Raw genomic sequence first — 20811 nt, 5'->3', positions numbered from 1 at the left:
GCTGGACAGCTACTGGGTGTATTAAACCCACAAACTCTGTCAAGACCTATCACTGAATTGTATCATCTGCCTAATCATCTGTCACACCAGGAAATAAAAAAGTCGCCAAAGGGTTTCCCTTCTGACAATTGTAAGATAATCATGAGTATTATTTTTAGCAGAGAGGTTCCAAGGGTCTGACGCTTGGTCAAACTCCATTAGACTCATAAATGAGATTTTAAATGTTTAGAATTATTCAAATGTCTCAGATTATTTTTTTATGCTATTAGACTAATGAATGCAGGACTTCACAGCCTTTTGATGGTCAGACATAGCACATAGCTCTAGAGGGTAAAAAGATCTTGACAGCTGATTTGGCTCATGGAGCAACTCCTGAATTTCACCTACTCTGAGTGGCACTAACACATGTCACGGCTGGGTAGGTGTGAATTAAATCCGCCTGCTTGAATCCAATAGAGGCCCCATGCAGCCAAAGTGATCCACTAATGTTTTGTTCAGCCTAATTGAGCGTTGTCCCTTCAACTTAGCTTCACATCTTAATCCTCTGTCTAATAGCTACAGTTTTCCTGAAACTCTAATTACTTTGCTGGCAAAGTTACAGCAGAGAAATATACAACTTCAGGATGGCATGGGAGCAGGGAAATTGTCGTCAAACAGGAACTCCACAGATTCAATCTTATTTTTCCACAATTTCCATGAATATAAGAGGATGATAATGAATATTCAGATGTATTTGGCAGTAGGTCATTCCACATGCACAGCACTAAAATATGCCGAACAAACCACCACACCACAAATAGATTAACGCATACTCAAACACACACACAGCATATGTATGCACATAAAATTAATGTCTTTCCTGCCAGCCATCGCATTACAGTTAAGGACACTGTTCCTCTGACTTCAACATGCCAAAACCTCACACTTCCTAAACTTTCCCTTTACCTCACCTGCATAGAGAGTCCTGGCGGCAGACCCTCCGTAGTTCCAGGCAGTTAGGTTTCTCTTTATCTTTATAGGCGCAATCAGGCACGATGGTCTGCCTGCGTCGCTCAGCGCAGCCCACACTCTGGCAGGGGCAGAAGAGCAGCCGGTGGCTGAACTCAGTGGGCACACGGTCCAGGAACTGTCTCAGCGCTTTGTGGCAGCGTTTCTTACTGCAGCTTTCACCCTTGTTGGGGTCCTCCTTGCTGCAGGTAGCGATATAGGCAGAGCGTTGTTTCTTGCAGCTGCTGTTGAGGTTGCAGGCTTTGGCCGCATCAAGACAGGGATTGCAGTTTCTCTCAGCATCAGGACAGTGGAAGCCTTTCGGGGCTACTGTAAGCATCCCTGAGAGTGGACACAAAGAAGGACAACACAGTGACTTTACTGAGCCTAAAAGGAAAAGGGCTCCACAGTCCTTTGGATAAAACATTATCATTCTCTCTCAATCACTTGAAAACACTGATATTAGACATCACTATCACAGCAGATACACTTAGTGTTTAAACAAACTGAATGTGTTAAGTACAAACATAACAGAAGAATAAAAACCATTTTATTGATCCTGTGACTCAACATCACTAATCTGGTACCGTTTACAGTGGGCTCAGCTGCAAAGTATAATCAACAAACAAAATAATATTCCTTGCATGCCTGCCCACCTGGGACTTCACTGTCATTGTTAGTCTTGAACACTGAAAAAGACTCTTCAAAATCATTTGGACTTCTCAGTTTCTCCAACTAACAGAGAGCTGCTGGAGGGATGCCTGCAGCTAGCCTGCATCCATCCTAACTGAATTATTGATTCAGTCTATTTCAGGCCTTGATTGAAATATCAGTTAATTACACTATGATTCCAAATTGGATGTTAGTAAATTATTTATTTTCAGGTTTGATTATGATGTGATTGTCATAATAATATAAGTACATTATTAAGTTGTCATCTAATGTATTGAGTTTTACCTGAATTGGATGCAAGTTTTATTCAGTTATCTATTAGTCACTTGACTTATAATGAAGTAAGAAGGATATTTTAATTAACTAATGGGCATAATCTAAAACAAGCAATAGTCCATGGGAAAATACTGACAAGAATGTATATTAATGTAAATACTGGATGGTTGCCTAGGACACCAAATGTCGGGGGTGTCAGTAAACAGCCTTTATGATAATAATAATTATACCAAGGGTATAATTATATGTCCAGATGGTCTTGAGTTGACATTGACTAGAATAAACATTAAATACCATTTGCACAGAACTGATATACGTAGTTCACAAGGCTACTTATCTATCTATCTATCTATCTATCTATCCATCTATCTATGAAAGGCATATAAATATATGGTTAGCGCTGTTGCCTCACAGTAAGAAGGTTCCGGGTTCAAGGACCCAGCTGACCTGATGCCTTTCTGTGCAGAGTTTGCATGTTCTCCCTGTGCCTGCATGGGTTCTCTCCATACTCCAGCTTCCTTCCACAGTCCAAAGACAAGGTTGACTGGGGGCTCTAGATTGCCCGTGGGAGTGTGTGTGGTCATCTGTGTCTCAGTATCAGCCCTGTGATAGACTGGTGACCTGTCCAGGGTGTACCCCGCCTCTTGTATAGTGTCAACTGGGGATGGCTGCAGATTATTTGTGCAATGATTGCCTCTGCAACAAGCTCTGTAAAATTTGCACTAACGCAACACTTTGCCTGTAGGCACCAACAGATCCAGGACTCACCCTGGTGGGAAACAACACTAAATAGTGTAGCATCTGCCCAAAACATGCTAAGATCAAAAACGTAAAGACTCCATGATGTAACACATGCTGTGCAGTATCACCCACTTTCAAGTTTAACATCAAGTTTTTTTTTTTTCAGTATAATCACAAATTGAAACATTGTATCTAGCCCTCAGGCTGCACATCATATTTGTGGAAAACAGATTATGTCATTAGGTGAGTTTGAGTGTTCTGAGATACTGCATATACAGTAGCACAGTGGCAGTAAGAAAATAAAATACACAGCTTTTCTTGAGATATTCTGGTAATAAAGCAGAATCATGTTCACTCGTGGCACTCTCTCTTGCATTCAGGCTATATTAGAGAAGTTAACCTCCCTCCCCTGTAGATAATGATATTTCAGAGGTCGTGGCAGAATGGTGGCACCCAGAGAGATTCATCTCTTATTCAACAGAACCAATCTCACTCTGTGTCTATCAGACAGCCTGGAGCAGGAAGAAGAGCATTTATTTTAGAGTAGTGTGCTAGAAATGCTGTATTGTTTCCAAGTTGTGCAGTGCATGTTTTCAGCCCTAGAAATGTGGACATACAGAACACATCACACTATAACAATGGGAAAAATAACCAAACCCCCAAAACTAATGATTTTGTGGGTTCAGAGCAATTCAAATAAAACAAAACTCACTGCCAACGAACAATAGCAGAAGCAGAATATCAGGACTTAATCACAGAAAGAAGAAAGCACACCCGATCTATCTTTCTGTTAACAGGGCTTTCATTTATATCAAGGTAAATGTAGCAGCTGTTCTTATAAATAGGCAGAATGTTAGGAGACATGTCCTGAGTTCAAATGAGTTCCAAATAGTTCTGTCCTTTTCAGTGTTTGTCCCCCATGGAGAACTTTTCCTTCTTTGTTCGAATGATGAGCATTCAATTTTATGACTCTTATTAAAATAAGACATCCTTGTATCATCAAATGAAACTTGTTTATCCTTGTACTCTCTGAGGGAAGAGGATTAATACTTCACAACAAATGTGTGGTAGCATAACACACTCAGCCTTGTTTGTGACTAAAAAGGCAGACAAAAACATGCTAAGACCACTTACTTATATATTAAGGGTATGATGTGAGACAGTTAGCTGACCTTGCCAAGCCGGACCAAGCTTGGTTGATCTGTAATTACAATGACAGTCGAGAAGAGAGATGGCTTTGGCACTGGGCATGAAGAGATTGGTGCAGGCTACATTGCATCATTAGATTGCAGCTCCTACAGTAAATCCCCTTGGCTTTCTGCAGATTCTAATGTAGGCCACTGGGTGAGTCCAAAATGAAAAGAAAATCAGAGAAGGATGAGCTACTAAGATTTATCTGACCAAGCAGGACCTAACCCGCTTTTGAGGCTGCAGTGGTGGACGGTTTTTACTACCTCTGATTGGGGAGCTGAGATTGAATTTTGTGCTCAACTCAAACAGATGTCCTGGGGTGAACATCAGAAACAAAGCTCACTTGATAGCTCTGACGTGCTTACACACAAACAGGATGATAACAAGAGCAGGAGGAGAAGAGGAAGGAAGCAAAGAAGTGGAGACCGGAGGGGAAATGTGCAGTATCATGTTACATAGTTTTAATTGATTTTCCAAGTACGTTACAATAAACGTTTTCAGCAAACATATTCTGCTAAAATACAAGGATAAAGGCTGTGATAAACTAATAATACAAGATATAAAAATGGAAAAAGCTTTAAGAGGGGAGAGGAGACTTGAGCGGTTGATTACAGCAGTTGATCATGACTGAGAGAGATGAAATGAGAGGATACAGACTAACAGATTGGACAGCCACTTACAGAGACATACTAGAGAGCTTTCAATTAATCCAGCCTAATTCAGAAAAGATGTGCAACTCTTGCTCAGAATAATTAACCCAGCCCATCAGCAGCGCAATCAACGGCTCTCAGCATCACAATAGTCTACGCATATAGTATCTATTAACTTACCTTTCCTGGCTCTAGTACTATACGTTAATAAACAAGCGAGGCACTGATTGAAAGAATGAGCAGACAGATTTGGGTGGAGTGGGGTGCTGATTGATTAATAGATGCTATAAACATGGAACAATCAGTGTCATTAAGTGCATGTTTGTCACAAATAATGCTTTCCCCATGAAATCTTGGTACCTGTTGGCTAAAGTAATATGAATGGGGGCAAAGATGTTTTATGTAGTACTCCATGACGTATTAAATTAATATAGAAAATACATATTAAATTAATATAGAAAATACAAGATGAAAATTCATAACAAGATTATCAGGTAGAAATGGAAGATTTGGCCTTAGCTGACATCCATAAGACTACACTGTCATTGCTTTGATCCTGCCATGTGACTGTATACAGGGCTCTCTACTCTATAGGCATTACAAATTAGACACACAGATGGCAATGGAGTAAAAATAACAATCAGTTTTTTTCCCAGACATATAACATACACAGGGAAAGAAAGAAAGAGGGAAAGAAAGAACAAAGCAGATGGGGAAATCCAAGATAGGAGACACCCATAGGCAGACAGAGAGCAACAGAAAATGATCTGTTCAAGTGAGGAAAAAGACAAAGGGAAGATAGAGAGATGTGAGGGAGGAGGACAGGGCACATGAATGAGAGGAATTGGATAAAAAGTTCACATACGCTGTATTAGGATTTTGATGCTTTTGTTTCCCAAAGAACAAGGGATTTTCCTTCCCCTGTAATTGCTCTCTGTCAGCCTAGTTTGCGTTCTGCATTTCATATATCAACCCATACTCGAGGGACTCTGCGCTGCAGGGGGAAGTTCAGCCTAGGTTAAGAAGATGCTCTTGGCTTTGGGTATGTTCTCAGTAATTAGGAAAGGTGCCAAAGTCTGGATTTAATATGGCCCTGGGTGAGTGTGCAGGAGCTTGTTAGGAAGTCTTTAGTGCCAACCCTGAGGAGCATGTCAAGCATTTCTGTGTCAAAGGGCTCATCAGTGATTAGCTCTGTTCTCTGTGTCACAGTGGGGTTTCCAGAGGAGAGGAACAGGGTGCACTGGATCTATAGCATCATCTCCCTGTGTGTTACTGAGCAAGCTAGATAAGTAGATGTCATCAAAGGCAGAGTTTATGAAAATTTTCTGTTCTCATGGATCAAATTCACAAATTATAGACCGGTTTCTCTGTTGTCACAATTTTCAAAAATCCTGGAAAAACTCTTTAATAACAGATTAGATACATTTATTGATAAACATAAAATCCTCTGATTGCCAGTATGGTTTTAGGTTGAACCGATCGACATCTTTGGCCATTACTGACCTGATGGAGGACATTACAAGTGCTATGGATGAGAAGAAATACACGATAGGAATATTTATTGACCTAAAAAAAGCATTTGACACAATCAATCATGAATTATTAATGGACAAGTTAGAAAAATATGGGATCAGAGGAATGGTTCTGAAATGGATTAGAAGTTATTTGACACAGAGGCGTCAATTTGTGAAGTTGGGTGAATACCAATCGAGTGAGCTGGATATTAGTATGTGGAGTGCCTCAGGGTTCTGTTTTGGGACCTAAATTATTTATACTATACATTAATGATATATGCAAGGTTTCTGATTTAGTGAAACAGGTGTCATAGTTAATGACAAATTGTCTTGGAAATTGAATATCAGATATTTTCAGAACAAAATAGCAAAAATATATTGATATTGGCAAGGGTTAGATATATTTTGGACGGGAAAGCACTACACGTTTTGTATTCTTCATTGATTTTACCATACTTAGAGTATGGCGTTGAAAACTGGGGAAATACATACATAAGCTCACTTCAACCATTGTATATATTACAAAAAAGAGCGATAAGAATTGTGCATAAGTTGGGGTATAGGGATCACACCAATGTAGCTTTCATACAGTCTAAATTGTTAAAGTTTTTTGATTTAGTGGGATATAAGACTGCAGTGTTTATGTATAAAGCCAGGAGCAATTTATTACCTGGTGGAATTCAAAAACTATTTAATGAAAGGGATGGGGGATACAATTTAAGGGGTCAGTTAAATTTAAAAATTCATGCTATACGTACAACCAAAAAAAGATTTTGTATTTCCATAAGTGGGGTAAAACTATGGAATAATTTAAGTGTGGACATAAAAAAATAGTAATAGAATTGATGAGTTTAAACATAAATATAAAGGTATGTGTCAATCAAGATATATGCAAGAACAGGCTTAATGATTAATTAGATGGAACATTGTGGGTGTGGTGTATGAATGTTAACACTTTGTAATAATTCTTTAGTATATTACTTGTGTGGTGTAGAAGATAATTATTTAAGAATGTAATTATGTAAGAATGTTAACATTCTGTTATAATTTTTTTAGTATATTACTTGTGTGGTGTAGAAGAGAATTATTTATATAGAGATACTGCTTGCAAACCAATGATGGTAAGATGATGTCATGGGGTAGGACTGGATAAGTCTAACTTCTTCCTACTCCGTTCAAGCATGTACTAGGTATAAGCAAATTGATATTGGATTAGCATTTGTTGGATATGTGTAAAATTACGTGTGTTGACATGTCGACTATCTTTACATGTTTGAAAGAATAAATCAATCAATCAATCAACTGAATTTTACCTCTGAGCATAAAATTACTGCTGCAAAAAGAATTAATGAGAGAGAGTGATGAGAGACACAAATCATGACAAAGGACTAAAGGCTCTGTTTTCCTGCTAGCTTCAAACACAGTCTTCATGCAGTTTTCCTTGGGCGCGAATCTATTGTTTTGGGTATTGTTGTGCTTGGACCTGTCCTGCCATGAATGCACTTATGCTGAGGTGGGAGTAGAGGCACAGCTGAGGTCATGTTTAAGCTGATTAGGCAGCGCAGTGCAATTTTGGTGCTCATTTTGTCCTCAAATTACGTTAGCGTCAAGACCTGCTCAGGCCACCTTTTATTGCAAACACAGGTGCAATTTTCCTAACAACAGTCTAGACTGGGAAACACAAGAACAGGTACCCAAATGTATTTCAACAGCCATACCAACTTAAAATAAACCCTTAAATCCACAAATGATCATTATGAATAAGGTATTGTGAAATTATCTGAATTATGAAATCTGTGTGACAAAGATTACTTTCAAATAAGGTAAATAAACTAGTCCTCACTATGTAGCTGTAGACATGCAATGCATGTGGTCAGATAGGCTTGGCACATGTCATGGCATACCACCGAGTTGAAGAGGTCATCTCCAGCTAGTCACTGACAATAGTAGGTCTGACACCAAAATCATGTACAATGTTTATACATAGGTGCAGAAAATAAAGCAGCTCATGAGCCATGATAAATAACAAATACCCTGCAGACAGCAGGTAAAGTCAGTCCAATATCACTGAGAGTTGCTCTCACTCACTATTCAGTTACAATTTTCCCAAATGGTCAAGTTTCACAAAGACATACCTTTGTTACTACAGTACATTGCGTCTATTTTTGCATTTTTTAATGGTCTGGTCCCGACAAAAGCTGCTGTGCAATAAAGTGGCTGATGTATCTAATAGGCTGCTTGCTCCCACCAACTGTAATCAGTCACCATAAATACACTGATTACAATATTTTTTATTGGATTATTTTAAAAACAACTTAACATTAATAAAGGTACATGCATATAACGTTGAGACTCCTGTGTATTGCTCACACACTAAATGCAGCTGTGAGTAAATTATACTGCTGGTTATAGGACCAGAGACTTTCTTTCTGCCATGCCCAAACGCTGGTCAGTGATATTATTATTCACTCTATTGAGTGAATATTTATGTGCAGGATTTCAACAATAATAATTTTTCACATCATAATTTAGACACAGAGTACATAATAGAAGTAGATATAAAGAACAGAATCTTTTGGCTCCTATACTTCCATGTTATAACGTCACTGACATCAGTCAAAGTCAGGTTTCTGTGGTGGTTTTAAAGGGGATGGGAGGAGCTGATTTGATTGGCCACTGCTAAAGCCAGCCTCAACATGAGCTGATCATGAAGAATTCCTCCTGCTAATAAAGTATTCTGCCCCTCTTCCATGTTGCACCTAATATGTGCCAATGCCGGTTGTCACCAAAATGACCAAAAATTGTTGGACACACCTATGTGTGCCTTCACCTGTAGTTTAGACAGCGTTTACTGCTGCACCCTATTTCAGGAAAATAGAGCTCTAAATATTTGTATCTGAAAATAAATGTTTATGTGCAGGTGGGAAATGGATGTCCAAAGGAATTTTAAATCATTGTAAACACACTCCTACATATATGAGCTGTTTATGAGCAAGTTGAGCTTCCTTTAGTACATTTCAAATCTTAACCGTCCTCCATGGCCCCCTCAGTCTTAATATGCATGCTGTTTAGCTCCTTCAACCGTCACAGGCGACAATGCATAATCTGCCCTGATAATCGAACAAGATGTATGTGTCAGGTGAATCTGCACAGTATATCAATAATCTGCTAGCTTGATCATTACTGGCCTGTAAGTCTGATTAAATGTATTGAAACAAACTATACTTTCTGTGGCTTATTCACTGTTGTTTAATTCCAACTTGTTAGAAAAACGCTGACTATTCCAAACTGATAAGTTGCAGACAACAACTCTCATTACTGACCCTCGGAGAGATAAGCTAAGACTGGACTGAGGGCAAACTGATTAAAGAAATTCCCGCAGAATAATGAAGCATACATATAAACAAATCAGGCACAAAACAAAACCAAACACGCACATCCCTAATAACCCAAGTCCTAACCAAAACCCCTACTGTACACCTAGAAGAAAATATCTTAGTGTTTGCTTAAGTAATACTATTTATTATGAGGGCAATGTGAAAATGTCAAACGTTCCACCAGCATGCTGAGCACGACTGTTGTACTGGTCCTTTTCCCACAGCTGCAGAAACAGCCTTCTGGATTTAATTGGATGGTGGGCAATGGTGAGAGGTTTAGTACAGTGAGTTAGAAGGTCTAACTACGGCATGTTAAACTTAATTCCTGGAGGGACCCCTTGTACAAGATACTATGCTACACTCTGCTCCTAATAAGTTAATTAGCTCAGTGCTGGGCCAAAGAATACATTTGACATGGAGTATATTAACAATTACAATCAATGATGTTGTTGCATGATGTATGTAAATGTGGCAGTTGTTTGAGCCTTGATAAAGGTCCCAGTGCATTGTGGAGGATGGCTTTTCTCTCACATCCCTCACACATGATGTCTTATTGATTTGAGCAGAGGGCTATGGACACAGCATCTCTGTCTTGAAATCAAGAAAACAATTATTATACATTGTAACTACTTTCATGAACACAGCTAGAACTCTCCTCTGGGGTTTGTAAGCAAAAAAATGCCAAACATTTTTTTTTTCCTGCTGCTCAAATGTGAAAATTTGCCGCTTTCTTGCTTTCTATAATAGCAAAGTAAGTGTTTAGTGTCAGTAGGACAAAACAAGTCATTTGAAGAAACTGAAATGCTTTTTTTCCCCAGACATTTTATAGATGAATAATTATTTGATTAACAGAGGAATTAACTGGCAGGTTAATAAATGAATAAAATAATCATTACTTGCAGCCATGCTCTGCATTAGGACCACACATTTTCTAGCTAAACTGGGAGGGGTGAGGAAATGTCTGTTAGTGGCTTGTGGGGGACTGTAAACAAGACAAATGTGCCTTCACGCCCCCATGCTTCATCTTTTTGGTTGATTTTGTTAGACTCCCACTGGTGTTCAGTGCAGTAATGTATTAAACTTACTTACTGTGCTCAAGTTTTTACAGCAACTAAAAGAGTTTGGGTTTCTCATTATTAACAAATTTCCTCTGGGAAAGATTCACTTAGCACTCCCTGTCATTTGATGATGAAGTTTTTCTGGCAAACAAAAAGTTACATGTTTTTCATTTCAAAAGTTTATATGAATGTCTTGTACCTACACTTTCCAATGAAGATTATGGACTGTAGAGAAAAATGAACAATATGACACCACTTCCTGCCAGAGTGAGAAGTGAAGTGAAGCCAAAATAATACAAATACGGGAGCTGCCATCTTGGTTCTGTAATGCACCGTGCAACCAGATTCTGCACAGTAGTGACTAGAAGTCAAAGCTGTCAAATCATCTGAAATACATCTTTTTATGCCATCAAAATAACTTAAAAACAAACTTATCAGAAAGATGATCATGTCTACATAGATCAACATGATAATATCTACTAAAAACAACAGAAATCACCTTTGGAAAAAAATGTATTTGATTTGTACTCTGAGTTTTAGTTTGGCTCATGTCCCATTTGTTAACATGGAGGGGGTGGGGTTTATTCCTATTATGCAATCAGTGACCGGGGTGATCGATTTTTGGAGGCTTCGCTTCTATAGTAGGTAACTGTCGCATCATCCATCTTTTTACAGACATAAAATACTATTGGCTGATTCAGACATGATGCACTGGGCAGGACGTGTTGCAAGGTTAAATACCAAGGCAATATACTACCTGGAAAAGTTATTAAAACAGTGGGAAAATATAACTGAGGGCAGCAGTAAGGTAAAAAATAAAACATTGCATTATACAACACTGTTACTGTATGTTGTGGGTCTTGTTCTGTAGTTTTGTGTAGTTAAACTGAAAGTGCAGTTTACAAGTTTCTTTGGGTCTTGTTCTGTAGTTTTGTGTAGTTTACAAGTTTCTTGTAATTTGCTGTGATATTGTTAGCTTCTGTCACTGGAGTGATTTTCATTATGATAGTAATATGACAGTTCCAGTGCTGTTGAGTCTCTTCTTCTCATACTCAGTCACTTGCTCAGTGATTCTACAGTGGTTGAAAAACCACCGCTTTGTTGTTCAAATTTCTGCTCTACAATCGATTCTATATAGGGCTGTCTGTGTTGTTGAGAGTCAGAAGTGACAGTTTTTGGTTGTTTTCATAATCACAGATAAGATAGCTCTTATTAAAATGCTGATGATAATGTCACGTTTAGTGTCTTGGTTGGTGACCAGACTGCATTTACTACAGCCGCCATAATTACTCCCCAGAGGAGAACACCAAAAGTCTGCACAGCATTCCCACATCCTGGTAACCAGGGTCACTTCCACTTCCAATCAGCTGTCAGTATCGTCCTACTCAGATGCTTCTTACTCTGTATAACCACTGCTCTCTTTTCACCTATCGTCTCCATCATCTATCAGATAATGATATCCTCTGCCGCGACACTGACAACATGACAGACTGCTAAAGTGTCATAGGTGACAGGAGTGAACATTACCTGACATTAACCGGACTGCTTAAGCAGCATGTGGAAAGATGTGCAAGAGTGCAGCATCACACCTCATTACAGAAACCAGTCTGGGGCAGAATGGCCAGACCCATTCTATGGGCCAAAATGTGGCAGAACCTATCTGACACAGAACTGGTGAGACAGGAATGGGGAACAAGTTTGTTCCAGCTGACAGCGAAGCCTAACTGTGTCAAGTGTGGGGTGCTGTGTCAGCTGGACTAGTTGTCAATTTAAAGCAGTGACATGGCAAGGTCCAGGGAAAAACATAAGGCTAACCTGCAGTCCTCATTGGGTTCACTCTCTGAAAAAGAACCTGAGAAACATTAAAGTAACAATTACCACTCAGTCTTTAGCGGAGAGAGGTGTGGCATGCAGCAGCGGAGTGCTCGAGAAAGTGCCATTACACCACCATCACAGCAGAGATCACTGGAAAAAGGCCTGCGTGCTGTTGATGAGGGCACTCTAGTTGGCCATGGATGCAACTGTGCTGAGCACTGAGGCGATGACACACTGCTCATGCAAGCACACAGTGCCAGCCAAGCCCGAGCAAATAGAACAGGATTCGTCCCAGCATTTCTGACAAAGGCTATATTGCTGTGACCATTGCTGGATAGCTACTGTCCTTATTTAAGGGAGAGAGTCCACTGGGTTAAATCTCCTCATTGTCTTTTGTCTCTGTACAATACATACAAACTTTCATTTTGAAAAAGTACAAAAATGGCTACAACTAGAAGGAGAAACCTGTGTAAAATAATTTTGAAACAGGGTCTCCATATGTTCTGTTTCACTGTAACTTCAGTGTATAGTAGTATAGAATTCTTTTTCATTTCTGAAACAACTTCTGTGCCTTATCTTCCTCCCAGACAAAAACTTTTTGAATAGCAGAGATTATTTTTCAATTTCCTACCTTTCCTCTTGGAGAACATACATTTCCCTGTCCTCATCTGCCAAACAGATATCGTAAATTCCCTGGGTCTTTATACAGTTTAGCATCAGACATGATTATGAATACCTTTGTGTGGTTTAGAAATTAAAATGAGAAGTATTTCCATGAAACACACGTATAATTGCTTATCTGCTGACCTGTGGTTTCCTCTCAGCATTACAATTAATTACTTTGTCATCAGAAATAATAAATAATGAGACAAGCTTCTGACTAGTTGGATTTCGGAAAGCAAAATCCAACATTTCACCTCAGAGAGAATAGATGACAAAGCTGAAGCAAAATGGATACAGCTATGAGCTCCCTGTTGTATCTCAGTGTGTCTAGGGGCGATGTACTGCTTCCTTGTCTTTATACTTATACTCATACACTGATAAGCTAAAGATAAGCAACTGTACTTTTGGATTTTTATCCTGATTGATAGTCAGCAATCTCAAGACTACTGGCTGGTTTTGGCACAGATACTCCAACATGTGCCGTTGGAAAAAAGGTTTCTTGTTTTTAATCTTTCATGCTTTTTTGTGACTGTTTGCCTAATTATCAACTATGTCAGTTATTTGAAATATACTACAGTGATTCTTGAGGACACTGTATAATTAGTGCCATACAGTATTTAGACACGTGCACAAATTGACTCTGAGCGATTTTGCAATGGGTCACGTTATAACAATGATAAACTGAAATGGCCATTACTCGGTGATCACACTCATTTGTTCTAATAAAAACTAAATAAATAAATATTGTGGTGCACATCTCAACTAAAGATATAAAGCAATTTCTAAACATTTTCTATCATTCAAATAACACATTTTGAGAGCTGTACAGCCTTATCCAAAGAATGCAATTTCGGAATGCTTTCTAGATGAATATGCACTCAAATCTGAGAAGGAAGTTTGGCATCACCGCACAAAACACCAAAGTAATCAAAGCCTGCACTCTTTCATATTTATTTTGGTATGCTCTCCTTCTTTGAATGTATCAAACAAGCACATTTCCAAAAACAAGTGATACATTGCTGTCTTCAAGCTAAGGGGATTACACAAAAAGCGTGCCTTTCTTGTACGTCCCAGTTATAAAACAAAGCAAAATACATCAGCTAGGAGAAAATGAAAATGTGCTAAAAAAAAAAAAAAAAAAAAGGAGAGAAAATCCTCCAGAAATTCCTGTCAGAAGTAGATCCGAGTGACTGTAGCCTGTAGCTCTGACAATGGATAATGGTTGTCCCTCTGTCCAGTCACACCTGGTACAACTTACTTCTCTGCACTGCATTAACCACTGTGTCTTATAATAAGATCTGCATTGATTAGAGATACCATGGCAGTAATAACAAGTAAATTAAATAGCAAGCCATAGCTCCTGTGCTGAGTCCTAGACTGCTTAATTAGTAAACCAAAGAGGAAATCAAAATGAAGACAAAATCAATAACTGGGAAAAAAGTGTAGTAGTACACTGAGAGCATATAGTTTACCTCACAAGCCCGCAACAATCATATTATGTCACAAGACACAGAGCAGACAATTTATTCGAAGGCCAAGAACAGCTGACTGGTGGAATGCCTGCGAGGAAAGATCGACACAGGCTCTTTAGACCACACCATTGTTTTTTTTGTTTTTTTTTTTATCTCTAAGAAACCTTATTTTCACCTTTTCTAGAACAAACATTTACATATTTACACTCATATGATAAACAACCAAGAGTTCAGTGGAAAGATCAGAGCTGTGATACCTGAGGAGATGGAGGCCAAGCGGAATGCGTCATGGTGTGGTGCTACAGGTTCATACGGAGATGGGTCATCCATGTCTCCACCTGAAACAACAGACAGGATGACAAAGATTTAAGTAGATGACCTGATTGACACAGGAACATCCCAGCAGAGCAGAGAATTTAAGCACTGCAAAAGACTGGAAACAGAAATACTATTGATAACAGCACGCACTGTAGGAAATACAGACAGGACATTCTGTTCATGATGTTACAGAATAACATAACATTATTCTGAAATAATGCCGTTCCCAAATACTTGACTGGCTGACCAACAGCTGAATCCCATTATGAGTGGCTATTTTTTTTTTTTTATTATAGAAACAGGATGTTCATTAAGTCAAAATATTTGCTTTTGGAGAAAGCATTTATTCTGGAAGCAGTTGAAAGACTGACGTTCAAGCATTGCATCTTCTCTGCTAATAATGTGTTGCTAGAGCTGTTTGTAACAAAAATTAACAGTTAAAAAATCAAATTAGCACTCAACTGACAGTCTCCCCCATGTGCCTGCTTCTCTGTAGGCCCTAATACCGCATTTAAAATGCATAGCCATTCGCTGCGATTGAGACAAACCCTCCAGTGTGTAATAGCTTTGCATTCTGAGTCCAACAGAAACACAGTGAGGGTGTTGAGAGGAAGGCTTGGAGGCCTGCTTCTATAAATGAGAAAGTCTGAAACCTGTTGGTATAAGACCATGATGCCGGAACAGCCAATCAGTACCCACCATCAGTAGACCCAATCAATAGATATAGTACATTTTGTTTACAACATGCTGCTCGAATGCTTTCCTAAAAGATGAGCCAAGGTGATAAAATGTTGTCTTACTGCTTTTGTGATAGGGTGGTGTTGGTGTATTTGTGTGTGTGTGTGTGTGTGTGTGTGTGTGTGCGTGTGCCTATGTTTAGTAATACCTAAGTACAGTATAATGTTATTTATGTCTCCTGTGAACATATTTAAGCTTCAAATCAGAGTCAGAAATAAAAGCCATGATAACATCACATACATAAAGGTACCTCACTGAAAGTGAAAAGAAAGCAATACAAATTCAATTCATCCATTAAAACTGAAGAACAGATTCTCGGCCAATAACCTTGCTTCAGTGTGCAAAGCCTGCAAGACATCACCACCTACAGGAGACCATCCCTCCATGCTAAAGTGCACAAAGACTTGGCAGAGGACTTGAACAACCTTTACTATAGGTTTGAGAGGCACCGATTAAGCCAGACCGTAACACGAATATTGTCATTGGCATTGTTTATAAGAATGTGACTCATAATTTAGTTAAATCTGCACATCTGTGGCAGTTTCAGATGTCAACTATTAAAATCAGAGCTGGACACATGTCTTGTACAAAAATGAATGTGAACCATCAACACAAAAATATCACATCTGACAACAAGATCAAAATTGAGTATTAAAGCCTATAATGTGAACATACTGTAGTAAAAGGCCACAGGGTACACAGAAGTGCTAGCCACGACTGAAGGTTTGCAGATGATACAACCATCAATCAAGATTATGGCGAGTCTGCATATCAACCAGATGAACACCTGGCCCTCTGGTGCTGTCAAAATAACCCGGACCTGAACACACATAGAAAAGCTATGCACACACATGAATTATTTTTTAAAAGTTTTTTTTTTTTTTGTGTGTGTGTGTGTGTGTGTGTGTTCATTTTTTGTTACCCACATCTCTGTTGGTCTCATGTTGGTCTTTACATTTTTGTCGAGAGAGAGAGGGACCTGGGAGGCTGCCAAACGCATGATCTCGCCGTATGTCTAATTACAGCAATTACTTTTGTAGGTTTTAGTGCTTCAGAAGCAAAGAAGAGGCAAATATTCCACAGAAAACTCTTCTTAGAGTAAATAAAAAACTCCTTGTATGACGCAGAGCAACATGGAATAAAGAATGCCACATCTTTTGCCAAAAGCAAACATCTTGTTATGAGGTTCCTTACTTCCAGTGTATAGAAGACTTCATTGCACAATCAGCCAGGAATCAAACAGGGTTAAGGCACATGCAGTTTCATAAGTACAACTGTACATGTGGTGGTCCTTTTAAAAAAAATGTCAACCCACAACAGTAGCTGTTGTTAATGAATTTTAAAAGCTTATTTACATCGATGTTACAAACCATGCTGAATCATAAAATTGCAAAACACAGTATAATCACACCCAGCCTTAGGGTGTGAAGTACCCCACAGCAGGAAGCTTTGTTGTAATCCTTAAAAAAAAAAAGCTCTTTGACAGTCACCCTGGACCCAATTATGCATTCATCAAGTAATAGAAAATTCTTCCCAGCTGTTTAGTGATAAGATGTTTTTAGCCACAGGGCAACAACTTATCGCTGTAATTAGGCCTTTGTTTGACTACATTTGCTGAGAGTATGAAGCATGACCAGAGCTGCTCAGACAGAGAATCAGGCCTTTCCTTACTTACAGCATGAGAAATGCCTCTCCTCTGTCATGAGGGGTTTTATGAAGCCATTAGGCACCATCACTCATCCTTTTTCATATGCATTATCAATGAAACTAAACTCCTGAGGTGATGGAAACTGTCTTATAGATTTCTTGGTGACATTCTTGGCAAACTATTTATGGCCAGAAGCAAAGTGAATTTTAATAACTGTCATTCACTTTGTTGTGTTTTTAAAGGTGCCCTACCCTGATCTGTTTGATATGGATGTTGTATTCCCAATTTTTGCTGCGAGCAATGTTGGAACAAGACAAAGTACTCCGGTTACATATTACATCTTATTCAAGTAGTTGCAGTGTATTATAACACTACTTGTGTTCTTATATTAATTACATAAAAAGAAAGCTTAACAGCCTGAAGCACAGCCGGAGGTCCGTTGCAGAGCCCTGCCGGTTGTTGCACGAACTCAAGTGATAACAAAAGGTGACCAAGCTTTGCTGCCAGAGCTCCCAAAGTCTGCAAATGAGCTGTCAGTGGAGTTCAGGCTAGCCAAACGAGCCGTCTTTTTAAATTACCTCTCAAAGCACACTTGTATTCTACAGAACTGTATCAGAAGAAACAATGGAATATGGGGATTCACATTTTTATTACAGGAAGATAAAATGCATTAATCTTTGCTGCCAACTTCCTCCCGTAATATGCTCATAAAAAAGATAAAGTGATACCACAAATGGATCTTTCTTCAAATTGCACTTAACAGGACAAAAGTTGTACTTAGCAGAACACAAGTTAAAGCATAAATTCAGGTAACCGCTAAGCTTTTGAAGTGATACTGACATTTTAAACCCAATTTCAAACTATACAAATAGCATATTGGATTAGCTTGGAATGATATTTCAGGTCACAATCCCAATACAGCGTGGCATGGTGGGCAGACACAGCTGAGAAAATTAGTGCTGAATATTTCATCCTTTCCTTTGGCTATGCGAATGAAATGGTAATATAAATTGTAACAAACTTGCTTACCTAAATCAGTATTTTAATACCTGGTGTCATGTATTAAATGTTGAATATGGCGTAAATCCTGCAAAACTTTATGGGATTTGCAGCATACTGAGGAGAACATTAAAATCAGGCAGCAGCAGTGTGGCCCAATGCAGAATATCAGCCTCTACTCGCCATTTTGATTTTATTTCAGTATGAAGGAACAGAAAATGCCATCATTTTAAATGATACAAGTTTATGACTGCTTAAACGGCCAATATTAAGTAACTCAAATATTTACTGTAAATATGATTAGTACTGCTGTATAAGTACTGTAGTAACCCATTAATAACTGAAAGATGGCAACCCAAATAATTAATCAATGCATATAAAATGTGTTTGACTACTAATTGTGCTTCAAATTTCAAATTTCTGCACATTGAAGAAAAAGTCTTTGCCTTATTTCAACAAGCAGCTATTTTATTTAATGATGCAGAAAGTGAGAGAAAGAAAGGAAGAAAGAAAGGCAGCCATACTATGATGACAGCCCCTGGGTCTGGTGGTTGACTTCTGCAATACACATTTATTCTGCAACCTTTCTGCCAAGAATACATCTTAATGCCCGCATCATAACAATATTCACTGAGCAGAATGGCCCGTCACTCACTCTCCCCTCTGATTGAGAGCCTGAGAACTCTCTTTGCTATAAAAGGCTAATCTAAACCCCACTACCTGCCCTGCATTTCAGCCGCACAGTCATACTCTATACCAGCCTCGTAGTGAGTGGGAATCATCTCAGACAGTTCACCTTAGAGTACAGAAAATTATTGGACAGATTTACGAGGACAAACAGCGCCTCTTATCATCGTATTTCACTGATCCTTTTCACATTATGGGATGGAAGATGAAAGGGGACAAGGAGGGATGAAAAGGATGAGAAGGGGGAAGCTCTGAGAGACCTTATTGATCACATCCACAGGCTATCGACAGGTCCCTTCCTCTGATGATGAAGTAGCCACCTAGTGAGTGTTGTCTAAGTCTACAGCACATGTAGGGAGAAAACAGAGAAAGCATGTTCAGCATGCAGGAGGCTGCTCACCTTATCCCCTGACATGCAGGGCAGGCTGGAAAAATGTTCTGCTTATGACAGTGGATGGCAAAGGTAATGGCCGGTGACTGCTACCATTGCTCATAGTAATGATGGTTTCACCCAGGAATACAGTGTACCTTTGTAACCCCACTCCTCTGTATTTTCCCCCATGATGTTCTCATTCTTCCTCTCACTTCCATTCTTAGTTTTTTGTCTATCTCTTAAAATGTATTTCTCTTTTCTTCTCTCTTGTTTTCTCCATTCTCCTCATCCCTGCCTAAATCTGCTATCATGTGCACAGCATTTTTACTGTCCATTTCATGCGACTTCCCCCAGCCAACTAGTGGTATTAGCAAGATGTAGTGACATATTCGAACGATGGCCTGACCTTTGAAATACTGACCTTCATGAAAATGGACAAAAGAAATCATTCCACCACACTGTATGGTATTCTCGCAGTTTTCTGTGACAATCCGGTGTCCTCCCACAATGAGCTAACAGAGCAGTGTGGAACAGTTGTGGAGCTCTCTCTGCATGCAGGGAAAGTTGGCTTGGCTAATTAAGCTGCTCAGAAAGTTTCTCACAAAAGATCTTCGATTCCTACTTTAAGATGCAGGCTGCAGTGCCACAGCTGCGGCTATGAAATAATGTATGTTGGACGTGTGGAACTTATCGTTTAAATTACCAGTTCTACCGCAGAGCTGCAAGGACATATACACATGAGGCCCAGGGCAAAATTGAAAAAGAACTGCAGCCACCTATACAAAATCCCTGTGTGTAGCAGCCAGAGTTTCTTTCTTAGTAATTACTTCTTTTATAGATTCAAACTGCTAGACTTCATTGCCTCACACCAACACAGGTCCATTCGGAGCAGAAGCCACCTATTATCCATCCAGGACAGCTGCATTGACGCATTGAATTCAGCTGCCATTTTCTGTTAAAAAACACAATTAACAGCTCACCATTACTAATGGCTCAAAGGCCGGGATAGTAGCACCCTTTTTAAGCCAAACGGTTGCAGAACAGCAGCCTAAAGGCAGGCAACAAAAGTGCAGTGATCAACAGGGAAATCTGACCTTGCATCATAGCTGTGGGGCCTTGTCATTCAAACAGAGTTGCACCAGTAAAGAATGCGTTCTTCAGTTTGAAATGCTGCAGAAACATAGCAGCTACCACCTGATGAAAAGCGTCAGAATGCTTTCTGCTGGTATTTCAAGAAGACACATTTTAGCAAATGCCTTTCAGAGACTCAGGCCTCTCACTGGTGTGAATGGAGACACTGCTCCTAAGTTCCTGGCCCTTATTTACTATTATCCCTGTAATTTTCAGTTACGTCTTCAGTTACTGTGAACACACTGCAGCTTGAGGGCTTTTCCATCAGGGCCTTTTATGGTGAGTCTGGTTTAACTTGGCCAAAGGTTGAACGATTAACTTTTGAGTCTCAAGGTAGACGCTTCAGTTTGCTTTCAAATAAGAATGACATTTTCAGTTATCAGACTGAAGGAGCAGTGAACCTTCACAAGAAAGAGAGGTAAGTAAGGTACATGTTGAGAGGTTTAAAGCAATTACATGAACAATATTTACCGGTGGTGGAAAGTAAGTGGGTACATTTCA

The 20811-nt window shown here is 39.2% G+C and overlaps 1 protein-coding gene across 1 annotated transcript in view; it reads right to left on the bottom strand.

Annotated features, from left to right (window-relative positions):
• The window catches only part of LOC109956969 (GDNF family receptor alpha-2-like), a 49802-nt gene that overhangs the window by 22179 nt on the left and 6812 nt on the right, over nt 1–20811 (bottom strand). The window contains exons 3-4 of the mRNA XM_020594490.1: nt 14674–14754; nt 951–1329 (exon numbers count right to left, since the gene is read on the bottom strand). Of these exons, the coding sequence (XP_020450146.1) occupies nt 951–1329; nt 14674–14754 (460 nt within the window). The remainder of the gene's footprint in view (nt 1–950; nt 1330–14673; nt 14755–20811) is intronic.

The sequence above is a fragment of the Monopterus albus genome, unplaced genomic scaffold (genome assembly GCF_001952655.1).
Source record: "Monopterus albus unplaced genomic scaffold, M_albus_1.0 scaffold23.1, whole genome shotgun sequence".
Taxonomy (NCBI): domain Eukaryota; kingdom Metazoa; phylum Chordata; class Actinopteri; order Synbranchiformes; family Synbranchidae; genus Monopterus; species Monopterus albus.
This window is presented reverse-complemented; position numbering and strand designations above follow the sequence as displayed.